The sequence below is a fragment of the Coturnix japonica genome, chromosome 7 (genome assembly GCF_001577835.2).
Source record: "Coturnix japonica isolate 7356 chromosome 7, Coturnix japonica 2.1, whole genome shotgun sequence".
Taxonomy (NCBI): domain Eukaryota; kingdom Metazoa; phylum Chordata; class Aves; order Galliformes; family Phasianidae; genus Coturnix; species Coturnix japonica.
The window spans coordinates 21643278-21656105 of NC_029522.1; the positions used below are offsets into that span (position 1 = coordinate 21643278).

The following is a 12828-nucleotide window of genomic DNA, read 5'->3' on the forward strand; positions in this document are numbered from 1 at the left end:
GGAGCTTATTAAGGTGCCATCGTAACGCTGGGTAACGGAGTGAATCCAGCTAAATAAAACCACTACAAAAGGAAATTAATGTAGGCATGGAAGCAAATCTTGAACAGAGAAACAGGACTCTTTTATAACAGTAACATCTCAGTAGCTGTGTGCCTTACAGCTGCTCATCACTGCAAGGTAAAAAGAAAGAAGTCAGAAGAAAGGGTATCAGTTCATGTCCTGGTGGAGAACAGCACAATGCTTATCCACTGAAAGCAGCCATAGGGGAAGAAAAGATAATTGTGGAGCTCACACGTAGGGAGACATCAAACTGGGAAGAAAATGACTGGGGGCAATGGCTTTAATTACCCCAAGACCAGCAGTGGTAGCTGTGAGGAGGCTGGCATGAACCCAGTCTTGCCATACTTCCAGATGCTATTATCTACTATTTTCTGCTTCTCATCATAGAGCGAAAGCATGATGAACAACCATTCTTCTGTACCAAAACCATCTTGCTTGGTATTACTACTCAGTATTCCTTGAACTTTACCAGACATATAAGCGATTGCCTTCAGACACTACAAGGGACGAGCCCTGTGTGAGGCTTTCCCGACAAGGTGTGTGGATCATGGTAAATAAAGGTCTGTGTAGCTCCAGGGATTACATTAAGCCAGATCATGCTATGGGAGGTGCTGGCAGTGTGGCTCCTTCCTGCTCCACCTCCCATAGGAGAGCCTCTACTCCAGCTGCATTACATACAGCAAAGCTGTGCTGCGTGGCCTTTACCCACTGCTACGAAGAAGGAGGTAACTGCCAATAAATGATGCCTACTGCAGCATTATTGTCTTATAGTTAATTTTAAACCCTCCTAAAATGATTCCAGTGATCTCTGCTGTAACAGAGCTGATTTTATTAGAGCAAGGAGCAGCTGGCTGCACTCGCTGCTGCATAAAAGACTTCCCTGGATTTTCAAACAGACTTTCTGTGTCATTTTTCATTGAGACGATAAGGGCTCCATCTTCTCCCTGGCATGCTGCCCACTGCTCTGGCTGGAAATGCACTGTACTGTTCTCTGCATTTTAAATGGATCTTGCAGTTATTGATTCTGATAATGTGGATTTAACATTTACACCTGAGCACTGATACATCTTTACTCTGATTATTCTGGAACAAAACACTTGCTTGGATTATTTGATTCCTTTTGGCTTGTGGCACATTGATAAGAGAAGGATTACGTTTGGACAGCATCTCATTTGCCATGTTTACATCGGGCATAAAACTCTGTGGGGGCTTTGCTGTGAGCTGTGTGATTGCTATTTAAACATGCTGCTACAATTGTAAGCTTTAGCATAATTTAGGTTATGGAAAGAAAAGGGACAGAGGTTTTGAGCAGCAGCCTGCAATTGCTTTAGATTTGGAGTCCTCAAAACTGACTGCTAGATTAAAGCCGGGGCACAGGCCTGGCAGGGTGGTTTACTTAATTCATGCTGTTCAGAAAAGTCACAGCAATAGGAACAATCTCAGAATGAAGTGTTACGCTCCTGGCATTATATACTCCAGCGTGGGGAAACACAAGCAGTTTCATGAGCCTGTTTCACTTCCTGGTTCTCACACGCTGCTGCTTGTTTGTACGGCATAAGGAGGGCTAGAGGTTTCAGTCCAAAGCAAAACAACGAACACTGCATCCTATTTTCACAAAGCTATGTTAGACAAAACCAACATCTGCTTGTGGCAGGTTACAGGAAACACTTTGCTGTCCTCCTCAGCTTTTAGAAACAGGGTGAACTTGCCCTAAGCTAAGCCGGCAGTGAAGGAAACGCCATCATTATCTGGGAGGCAGGCTGAGTGACTGACGTTTTTGTTCATTTAGATGAAATCAAAGGGTGGATTTTCCTCTACTTTCTACTCTCACGGGCTCTGTTCTGGACGCTTTACTGGAAGAGCTGTCAGCTGTGAACCTCACATGATATGCATCCACCCTTCCTGTGGGGAAGTTATTCAGAGCTGTGAAAGGAAGCCAGCAACGAGGTCCGAACCCTCCGGTGGCTCTTCTTGATGACTTCCATAATTAACAGCTATTATGAACGGAAAAGCTAAACGTCTAAAAGCTGCAGACAAATAAGGGCTTAATTCACACTCCACCTAGTGTGAAAGGAATCACCATCTCTTGAACTGGAAAAGGAAGAGGGAGTTATCTGGAAGATAAAGCCCTGGCAGCTTCCTTTAGGTCTGTCAGGATGGATTTGCTCACCATAGTAATCTCCCAGTGCTAATTTCTCCCACATGTACACAGGGAGTGGAGCAGCTGACCAGTCTTGCTTTCCCCCTGCCCCGCTGAGATGTTACATTCATTGAAAACAGTTGTTACACAGCACAATGCGTTAACTGCATTTATCCCCTTTTGAGAAAAATTATTCCTCTCAGCCTGAGCCTTTCAAGATATTTGTTCCCAGGCCTATGCCATGTACAACCTTCTAAGGTTTGTCTGGCATGACCAGGCAGTCTGGCTGGAGCTTCTCCCTTCTAAAATCACTTCACTTCATTACAGGATTCCATCCACCAAACTTTTCTACATGAAAAGCAGCTCAGAAAGTTCATCAGAATGGATATTTATCATCCCACACACAGACCTATAAACCTACACAGAGCACACAAGAAGTTGCCATGAAACAAGCAGGAAGTCTCAGGGACCTGAAGGCCCCCAGCATGGTCTGCAACAGGGCTGGGGAGCTCCAGTGGTGCAGCACCCACCTGTCTTTGACTCTGAGGATCAGCTGGTGGAAACGGTCCACGTGCTCGAAGCTGGCCTTGTCTGTCACGGAGTAGACTATAAGGAAACCATCTCCTGTCCTCATGTACTGCTCCCGCATCGCGCTGAACTCCTCCTGGCCTGCTGTGTCCAGAACTAGGACAAAAGAGAAAGGTTTTTAGTTACTGATTGAAACAATAGCTACTGTGCTTCATGGCCCTTCTACAGCTCACTGGACTTGGTCCTCTTAAAGGCTGAAAGATTCTGTGAAAGCAAGTTGGAGAAAAAAGGTGACAGGGAAGAGGACTATATAAATATTAGTTTCCTTCAAAGTATCAAATACTACCCACGGAACCTGAGAAACTGTTTCTCTGGCAAGATATGGCTCAAAGTATCCCTCAGCCCAACCTTCCAGCCCTCTTCCTTCTCTCACTGATCCCTGCATGGAAAAGCAAAGAGCAAGTAAATAACAATTTAAATGTCAGGGACAACCCAGGGATTGTGGTGAAGTAGAGCTGGGAGATAACCTCGAGTGATGGCTGCATGTGTTTTCCCTTTCTCACTGCCTGGATACTATTTCTACACAATTATGTACTTTCAGAGCGAGATGGTGCAGTCCAGAGGAACTCCCCACATATGTAGCCCTAAGTCACGTTTTTATATTCAGAAGATTGTTATGACAGAAAAGCTGTTTGTGTATCATATATAACAGCCCTGTTTCTGAGCATGGGCTCGCCTTCCAGGTCAGCTAGTAACAATGTCTAGTCGCCTAAGCTCAAATCCTATAAAATACCCAGGCTATGGAAGCAACATAATGCTGTTCCCCAACAGGCAGCCATCAGTTTGCCTACTAGGGTTTCCCATCAGTTATGTCATGAACCACATTTGGAAGAAGTGACACCTGCCTTCTCAGTAAACATCATACACTGAGGCATGGTAGCAATGCCAGTTAGCAGGCTCCCACTTAGTATTGCTGCCACAGCTTCAGCTGGCAGGAGGAGGGTAGGAAGAGTTCAGCAGCTTAAGCTAGCAATACAAGGTGCAAGCTCAAAAAACATTGGCAGATCTGAAGTAGTTGTCCATATGCATCACTGTATCCTAGAGGCAAATGCAGGATCTTTCTGAAGATTAGAAACATTTTCACATCCCAGCCAATTGGGTAGAGTAAGAAAACTCTTTTCACCTGTACAGCTGCAGAGTTAGCATCTACTGCCCACGAGTAACAAGGAAAGCCCTGGGCACTGGTGGATGGAGACAGTGTCAGGTGTGTACTGCTGATAGAGCAGCAGGGCTCAGTGTGAGTTTTTCTAGTCCAAGCAGGCCCACAGTCCTAGGAGGACACTCCCTGCAGGGTAAGTACTCCAGCTGCCCTCATTTCCAGATGAGGCTGAGATAAAGCCCACTTCACTGCCAGCATTACATGCAGAATCAGCACGGATGGCCATGTGGGGACATGCTCAACATGCTGCACAGCACACCACAGTGTGTGTGCTCTGTGTATTGAGGAAAGGCAGCTGTGCTAGAGGAGGTATTTGGCAATGGCAGACCCCTTAAAACTCCTCAGTCTTATTCATTTGCCTCCCACCACTTTGAAAGCCTGAAGGGTAAAAAGAGCTTCCAGGCTCTTACAAAAAGCCCAGGATTGGGGCTTGTTTGCTGAGTAGCAAAAACTTGCTGGATAGGCATGAGTATTCTTTCACAGCTTTTTATCCCACTTCCCTCCCTTAAGTCTAGGAAACAAGGGTCTCAGCTCAAAGGCATCCAGGCTGTTCCTAAGGACCATAGGAAAAAAGAAAAAGAAAACAGGAAGGATGAAGAAAAGAAGATAAAAGGAAGAAAAGAAAAACAAGCCAAAGACACTGCATGCACTGATGAATTTCTACGCCCTGAGCAGAAGAGACTATGGAATAAAGCCAAGACTATGCGGCTGGAATGGAAGAGGAAATCAATCCTTCCTATCCACCCAACCTGTAAGGAGAGGTTGGGCTGCCCTCATCTGACTCTTGAACCAGCTGGAAGCAATGACAGGGCAGGGCTGGGAGCTGACTGCCAGCCCTACATACACTCCCTTCCTTTCTTAGACACACGCACACCCAACCTGTGGAGGAGTAGGACAGCTTCTAGCAGTGGGCTGGGCTCTGCTGCCATTCCTTTCCCTTCCTAATGCTAAACACAAGCAGGGCTGCTGTGTCAGCAGCCACTATTTACAGGGAATTAATTTGCAGCACTCTTGGAAAGGAGAACAAGTCCAGACAGCGCTGAAAATGGCACTTTGGAAACATAGGCAAGAAGACATGCAGAGGTAAAAGTTAATTTCCAATTCATGCAAACTTAAGGGTCACAGGTTTGGCCAGAAGTCATCCCTGCTTCAGTTTTAAGTGTGTTCTTCTTAAAGACAGCCCTCTATATCCTAATGGTTTTCACAATTTGTGTAGTGCAGAAATAAGAGCGGAGAGTGCAATTGGGATCCTTTTGTAGGGAGAACTGGGTCACATCCTGGAAAGCATCAGCTCTGAAAGAGGACCACAGGCAAGCAGCTTTGGCTCCAGAGTAATGCTATGGAATAAACTTGAGGACTATAATATACTAAAATGGGAAAGCAGCCAGCAGAAATCTTGGGGAGGTGAAACTGGGAAGGTAATTTGTCTGGCTTCCCAACAGGGTGAGGAGATTTAGGACTTCAGCTAACATGCTTCCTCTTAAAATCCTCATTTCTGCAAAAAGGATGCCAGGAGACTTAGAAATAATCATAAGTAGAAAAGAATTGTGAGTTCTATTCCCTTGGTACTCTTTAAAATCAGCACTCAGTACTCTGTCTGTCAGTTGCCACCCTGGCAACACATTAAAGCCAAAGTGGAAATAAGGCTGGAGGAAAACACAGCAGGTTTCCCCTGCCTCATTCTTCCAAGAATCGAAATCAAATTCATGCACTGTGCAGTGCAGTGAGGACCTTCCGACAGCAGGCTTGGTTTAGTTCCCACAAACTTCATCAAAGAGGAAGGAAGGAAGGAGAAACCCCAATGAAAACCTATGGGTGAGCAGTGAGAAGCCAACAACTTGAAGTAGGAAGAGACATCCAAAGAAGGCAATGCAAAAGTCTTATTACAGAGCTTTCATGCAAATCGGCTGGAGAATAAACTCAGCGCAATTAGCCTTCAGAGCCCAGCATGAGGACTCTTGCTTTGTGAGTGAAAGGTTGCTAAGCAAAGAGATAGCCTTTTCTGCTTTCCACTGGATGTGACCGCAACTGCTGTAATTAACTCTATGTTAATCCTTAGAGCTTTACATACCATTTTCCTGTGAGTTCTGATGGGTCGGACAAGAGCACAGCTGCTCAGAGAAAGCACATCTGAGTAGATGTAGGAGCCCAGAAAGCCTCAAATAGAAGCACTCAGCGTTTCCTGGTATAGATGTCTTCTGTGTGGCATATCTCCGTAACTGAGAGTGCTCCGAGTGCCAACCACAGATACAGGCATATAAATCTAAGCCAAGGGCAGAGGCATACTGACTATGAAATTTAAGCCATGACACTACTTTTCCCAAAGCCTCCACTGGATTTAGCTCAGATTAAAAAATGGCATTTCCAGCCTTGAGGCAGCTCAAATCTGGTTGTGCACGAGAGTTTCTCTTATCCCACATAGAGGCAACACACACTCCTGTGTCTTTACCTGTACATTGCTGGGCAATAAGGCATATAGATCAAAACAAGAGTTCCTCCAGTGCCTCACTGAAGGAGCCAGTGATGATGAGACAGGCACATTAAAGCACACTAAATCTTTCTTCTATCTTCCATTCAAAAAAATCAAATACTAATGGCATCCACACATTGCTGTGGCCAGACTTGAAAGCAGCTCTGAGAGCACTTTGGCATTCTAGAAAGGTGGTTGTGCACCACACAGCTGAGGGACAGGATATAGTTCTTCATGCCGAGACTGATCTCCTGCTCAGAAAGGCAAGAACTCTGTGCATGACCTGATTTTTGCAAGCAGTCCCTTCAGCGACATACACAGAGTATGTGCAAGCCTTTAAGAGGCTGGATGGATCTGCAAGTAGACAGGAGCCAGGGACAGGAGCAGCAGCAAGAAGTCTGACTCCAGGCCATTTTCTGCCTCTTCAACAACTTAATGCAAAATACAGAAAAAGTCCCTGGAGGAAAGAGCAGAACTAGGAATGTGGCACCGTCAGGGGAATGCTGTCATCGTGAGCTACAGAGCCAGACTCTTCTTGGCACTTCTCTCTGAGTCTCGATTTCCTCTTTGCACAGCAGCTCTGCTTCCAAAGGTGGGGCCAGAGAATCTCCATTCCCAGCTACTCTGCAGCTTGGTAACTCGGGGGGGGGGGGGGAACTTGAACTGACAAAACAAACATAACAGTTTCAGGTTGAAGAAAGCCATGTCCTATCTTCATCCCCCCATCAGCAGTAGTGTGGTATAGGGCAGTCCTCAGGAATATTTGCTTTAGCTAAGGAATTGGTATTTTGGGTGCTAAGCAGACAGGGCAGAGGGGTCCCATAGCTTGTACGTTGTATTCCTGCACCCTAAATCACCCTGCAGAGATATGGAAGGTGCTTGTACCTCGAGCAAGGAAAGGCAAAGTGCTTTGCTTGGTCTCTCTGACTGTCAATGGTCTGCTGAGATACAGCCACATTGCCCCTGGCGTGAGAGCCTTCCACAGGGATAAACATGTGATGGGAAACACTGGGGCTTTCATAAGCCCTTCTTCTGTGCCCTAACTAAATACACAGATGTTATAACATGGAAAACCCAAGTACTTGAATTCTTGCCCTTTCTTTAAGGAAAGAGAAAAGGGGAGCCTTCAGAAGAGAGGCTGCCACATCAATACACAGAATAAAGATGCGAGCCCTTAAAGGAGCTCTTTCTCTAACAAAGGGCAAGTATTCAAAGCCTTGTGTTTTCCATGTTGCAACATCAAAATTTTCCTGGCAGGAAAAAAAAAAAAATCCCTACAACCCAGGACAAAAAACCCTCTTTCAAGGTTGCAAAATCCAAGCAATCAAGGGAGGGAAAAATACTGTACACACAAATAAGAGAATGAAATTATAAACTCTATTTGAATTTTAATTCTGTCAATGACATTACCCAAAGTTTAAAGAAATAAAGCAAGCGAGAGCCGCAAAGCGACCATTCTGCCTGCAAGTCTAAAGCGACCTCTGCTCTCCTTCTGGCCTCGTGGCTGAATTGTTCCCAAGCTTCCCAAACAGAAAAGCAGACAGCCTGTCCTGAGATGACTAGCAGCAAAAACCCTCTGCAAAAAGGAATGCATGGGTGACATGAGTGGAGAGAGCAGAAAGAGAGCCCAGGGAAAAGAACAGTGAAGAACAGTGCTTACTGCTATTCCCACAGGGATGCACACCAGGTCGAACCCAACACAAGGGTACCCAGGGACTGAGACGGGGACTTGTGTAAAGGGGGGGAGGATTGGGTTAGGGTTAGGAAAAAAGAAAAAAGGGAGAACTAAAGACGAGTAGTAGGAAGACAACTTGTAGTAGCCAGTGGGAATTTCATCTTAATGATTCTGGCAGAAGGAAAGAAAAGGAAAAGAGACCACTATCACCCAATACACAGGAACAACTCCTTGTTCTGCTGCTACCAACTGGTGCAGCTCTACCAGCAGCTAATTGTTTAGCTCAATTCATCATCATGCCCAAGCCATCTGCTCATGGCTATCAATTCCTCTCCTCATCACCACCTTTTTACCTGCATGTGGTTTACGAACTACAAGGAATTTGGAACCACTGGGAATTTTTCCTGTATTGATACTCTACTTTTGGTTTCATGCCCAGATGAATAATTCCAGATTGGCACTTCACAGCCACATCAAAAGAATCCTCTGCTAAGTCAGCCTGCACACAGAAAGGAGCATACCAAATCAATGACAGCAACTCAACTGGAGCAACACCTAATCAAAGCAGATTAACCCTGGCCCCCACTTAATTCTGACCTGATGCTTCCATACAGCACCTGCATGCGGCTGCATTTAACCAAGTACATCATCATACTGATTTCAGTATGAGCAGCAGGAAATAAATGAGGATAACACATGCAGAGAAAATCGGAGGCCCTGTTGGAGATGCAGAAATCTAAAAACAAGGGCTAGCCACAAACTGCCTGCATATCTCTTATGCAATTAACTTGCTTTGTCCCACTCTATGGCACTTGTCCTCCAAACACCAAATCAATTGTCCCAGAAAACTGATGTTAAGGCCAAAAATCAAGTATTTCTGCACTCAGCACCCAGTGTACTGCTGGACTCGGTACAGATTGCTCAGTGTTCTGGGAGGCATGAAATTATCATAGATTCTGCTCTCTTAAGAGCACAGAGATACCCACCCATGCCAGAGAGGAAACATGTAAAAGATGAGTTTGAGCTCAGGCTTGTCTCTAAGGTCTAAAATCTGAAATAAAAGCCCATTCCATTGGAAAACAAAAAACCCGAGTCAAACATTTTACCAAGCTGCCAGTTGGTGCTATAGTGCTACCAAATAAATGTGGGTGTAAGTCTTCACAGAGGGAAGCCAGATGCTTTATGCAAACTGAATAGCATAAGGTGGGCATTTTTTAGGTGCATTTTTTAATTTTGTTTTTAATCTACATAACACTAGGGCAGATAGTAAGTGCTGGGGATGCTTTCTATATATATCTATATATATCTTCTAATACTGTTTCCTGTTCTGGAGGTGGGTAGGGTAAGGCAAAACTCTCTGGTGGTTGCCCCCCTTTATCCCCCACAATAAGCTCTGAGGAAAAAAAGAAAACACAACAAAAATCCATCCCCTATAGAGAATTAGCCATAAAACCAACTGGAATGTCTAGAATTCATCATGATGCATCTGCACCCTTCCTATCATGTTTGTCCCTAATTTTACACCATAATTGATTCATGCAGCCACGTGTAACCACAAGAGCAGCAGCTGCCCAAGTATATGAGAATGTCCCAGATCCAAGTCCCATGACACAGAGCTGTGGCAGGAGACACATGTGATAGTCAGTCTTCATGCCCTGTTTCTACTTGGCAGATGGTAAAGGCTAAGCTTCTGCTTGTTGGAAAACAACCTCCTTCCACACTCCCACCCCAGGTCAGATGGTTTTTTCTTGAGTAACAAAAATATATCCAAATGTTCAGTGAAAGATGCCTGAAAGGCTGTTTCAGTCAACACCAACGTATACAGCAGCTGATGCCATAATATTAGAATATGAGGCATACCAGAGAAGATAAAGGTAGCTAATTTTAAAGGGTTGGATTATGGAGTAGAGAGATATAAGTGAAATCCATTCTCTCATGTATAACAGAGTCTTTTTTCTTTTTTCTTTCTTTTTTTTTTTTAATGCAGCACTAGTATTTAAAAAACAAATGTACACAAGTGCATTGTGTGATGGTCAACTGAGATCAGGCATCTCTGATGCAGACAGCACCATGAGACATACTCGCAAGGGAATATTCATGATGTAGATGTCCATCAGTGACCAACTGCTGACACATGTAAAAGAACAAGTGTTGGCAAGATTAAGGTATATTAAAAAACAAAACACAACAGAGTGAGTTAAGGCTGTTCTTTAACACCTTGGAGGTCATTGGGGCCATCAGCACTCAAAAAATTGCATCTGACAAACCCTGAAGAGTACAACTAAGATCTCAACCAGACCAAGTTTATGGCCTTCAGAGTTATGTAACCCTGCATGTTCCACCACTGATGCCAATCTCCTGTTTTTCTGTCCCTGTACACCAAGTTTAGATATGTTAAGACAACGGCGATCTTGAATGCTTTCATGGTAAGCCTGCTGAGGTGGGAGCCTGCTGCAAGCCAGGTTAAACTCGGTTCAACACACGTGGGTAACTAAGGCATAAAATATTTGCTTACTTTATGCAGAACCTAATCATTATATAAAGCCAAACAAAACTTTTAGCTTTTTGACAGCAAGAGTGCCCTTAGTGCTCTGGTCTGTCTTATCCAGCACAAACTGAAAGGTCACAGTTTTAGGTAAAACATGGCTTCTCCCTCACCTGCAGAATTGAGGGGATATGTTCTTTTCTTTTGTGGTTGTAGTCTTAAAAAAAAAATAATAAAACAACAAAAAAAAAGGAAGGCAATTTTTCTTCAGAGAACTGAAACACCTTCTAGACTGCTATGCTGCTTACAATTAAGTGGTATAAGTAACTAGGTATGAGGACATCACGCCTGAAAGATGGAAATTGAAAGATGTTACAATTCTTCTCTGTCAGTGGATGAGAGCTTTGATTAAATGCTCCTTCTAGTTATAACCCTCATTCAGTTGCCTTCTTACCAGTGTTTCCCAGGACATAAGATAGTTACCAGGGATGCCTACCCCAAATATCATTTGCAGCATGGAATAACCATGCAGAGACATAGCCTAGAGCTCCATATTGTGGATTTTCACAGTTGGCAGAGCTGTGAGGTAGTCATTTTTGAAACATAGCCAGCTACAGCAATTCCCTATGCAAACAGCAGACCAGACATGATACTAATGGGAAAGTCCAGAGTTTCTTAGCAGAACAGTACAGCAGTTCAGCATTGCTTATGAGAAGAAAACATAGATTTTAAGTAGAAGTTATATGCTATTTTCTTCCTCATAGCACTGTTGAAGCACATGGCATACTCCCTAAAGCCTCTGTAGCTCAACTCTACTAGAGGAGGTCACCACAGTGGCTCACAGCCCATCCACACAACTCTAACAAATCCTCCTTGGTAAATGCAGAGGATTGAAATAGGTGCCCCTTGGTCATTCTGAAGACTGACAGCATAGGTGCAAGCAGCATGGAAACCACCACTCAAGACAATTAAGTGGTTTTCACACTCGTTCAAGAAACAGCTCTATGCAGAACTGGAACCAATGCAGACAGAAGTAGAAGCTTTTCTGGAGATCAGCTGCAGACCACATGCTGCTGCTCACAGGACAGCTTGTAATAAAATTCCTGGCAGCCCACAGCACAGGAAGAACACAAAAGTACTGTGGAAGATGCTGAGATCTACCTGTCCTCGTGTTCAGCAAGAAAAGAAAGAGGACCACAAAAGTGGCTTGCTCACCATCAAGAATTGCCCACTGCCCGTCTATTTCTGTGTGCTTCAGGTAGGAGTCTTCAATAGTTGGGTCATAGTCTGGCACAAAAATCTTCTGGAAAAACTGAATGGTGAGAGCGCTCTTCCCCACGCCGCCATCTCCAACCACCACCAGCTTGTACGTGGGAAGGTTTTCGCTGGGAACAGCGCTGGTAGCCATGCTGCCACTGTGCTAAACCTGCTGGAGAAAGAAACCATCTCTGATTACTTGTTAGTGAAAAAGAAGAGCAACGTGCACCAGGCAACTCTGACCCAATGCCTAAGAAGTGAGGAAGAGCTCTATGGCTGGCATAGATGTGACAGCATTCAAAGTCCTTCTGTCCCACATCACAGCACAGCGCATGCCCTCCCAACAGCTCCATCACATCCTAGGCCCATCACTTCCATGGGCAGACAGCACCATGGCTGTAGCTCATTTGCACAGGCCCCAATCTACAACTCTGGCTAATTGTCACCAAATAATGTCCTGCTGGCACACAAGAACACACTTAACTGTTTTCCTCTCTCTCAGCCTTGAGTCTGAGAATGAAGAAATTCACACAGAGGGCAGCACGCCAGGAACTATGGGCTCTTTTGGAAAAAAACTGCCCCAGCAGGAAAGCTGGTTTTGTGGCTGCAACACAGCCATGGGAGACAAGAGACAAACAAATTCACTGCGCACAACTGGACAACAGGACATATGGGTGTGAAGAGGCTGTGCTGGAGGGAATGCTTCACACTGCTATCAACCATCAGCATCCTGACTGGTATCCACATTAAGCTACCCAAAGCTTGTTGTGGGGGTCTTATCAACTGTAGGGATTTTCCCCAACTAAGAGCACTTCCTAGCTTTGTTGGGAATCTTGGCTGGCAATGCTGCTCACAGCAGCAGGGTTGGAACTAGATGATCTTGAAAATTTCTTCCAACCTAAGCCATTCTATGAATATGACCCTCCAAGTTTAGTCTTAGCTTTTTCTTGTCCTGCTCTCCCAAACCACTATTTCAGTTTATAGCACATTACTG

General features: G+C 44.7%; 1 protein-coding gene across 4 annotated transcripts in view; it reads right to left on the reverse strand.

Moving 5' to 3' along the window:
• MRAS (muscle RAS oncogene homolog) overlaps positions 1-12828 on the reverse strand; it is a 35323-nt gene that overhangs the window by 5353 nt on the left and 17142 nt on the right. For 3 of the 4 annotated variants that reach the window (XM_015868829.2, XM_015868833.2, XM_015868832.2), the window contains exons 2-3: positions 11793-12006; positions 2731-2884 (exon numbers count right to left, since the gene is read on the reverse strand). In XM_015868829.2, coding sequence (XP_015724315.1) covers positions 2731-2884; positions 11793-11985 — 347 coding nt within the window. In that variant the 5' untranslated portion in view covers positions 11986-12006. The remainder of the gene's footprint in view (positions 1-2730; positions 2885-11792; positions 12007-12828) is intronic. The other variant, XM_015868831.2, reaches the window with a different exon arrangement.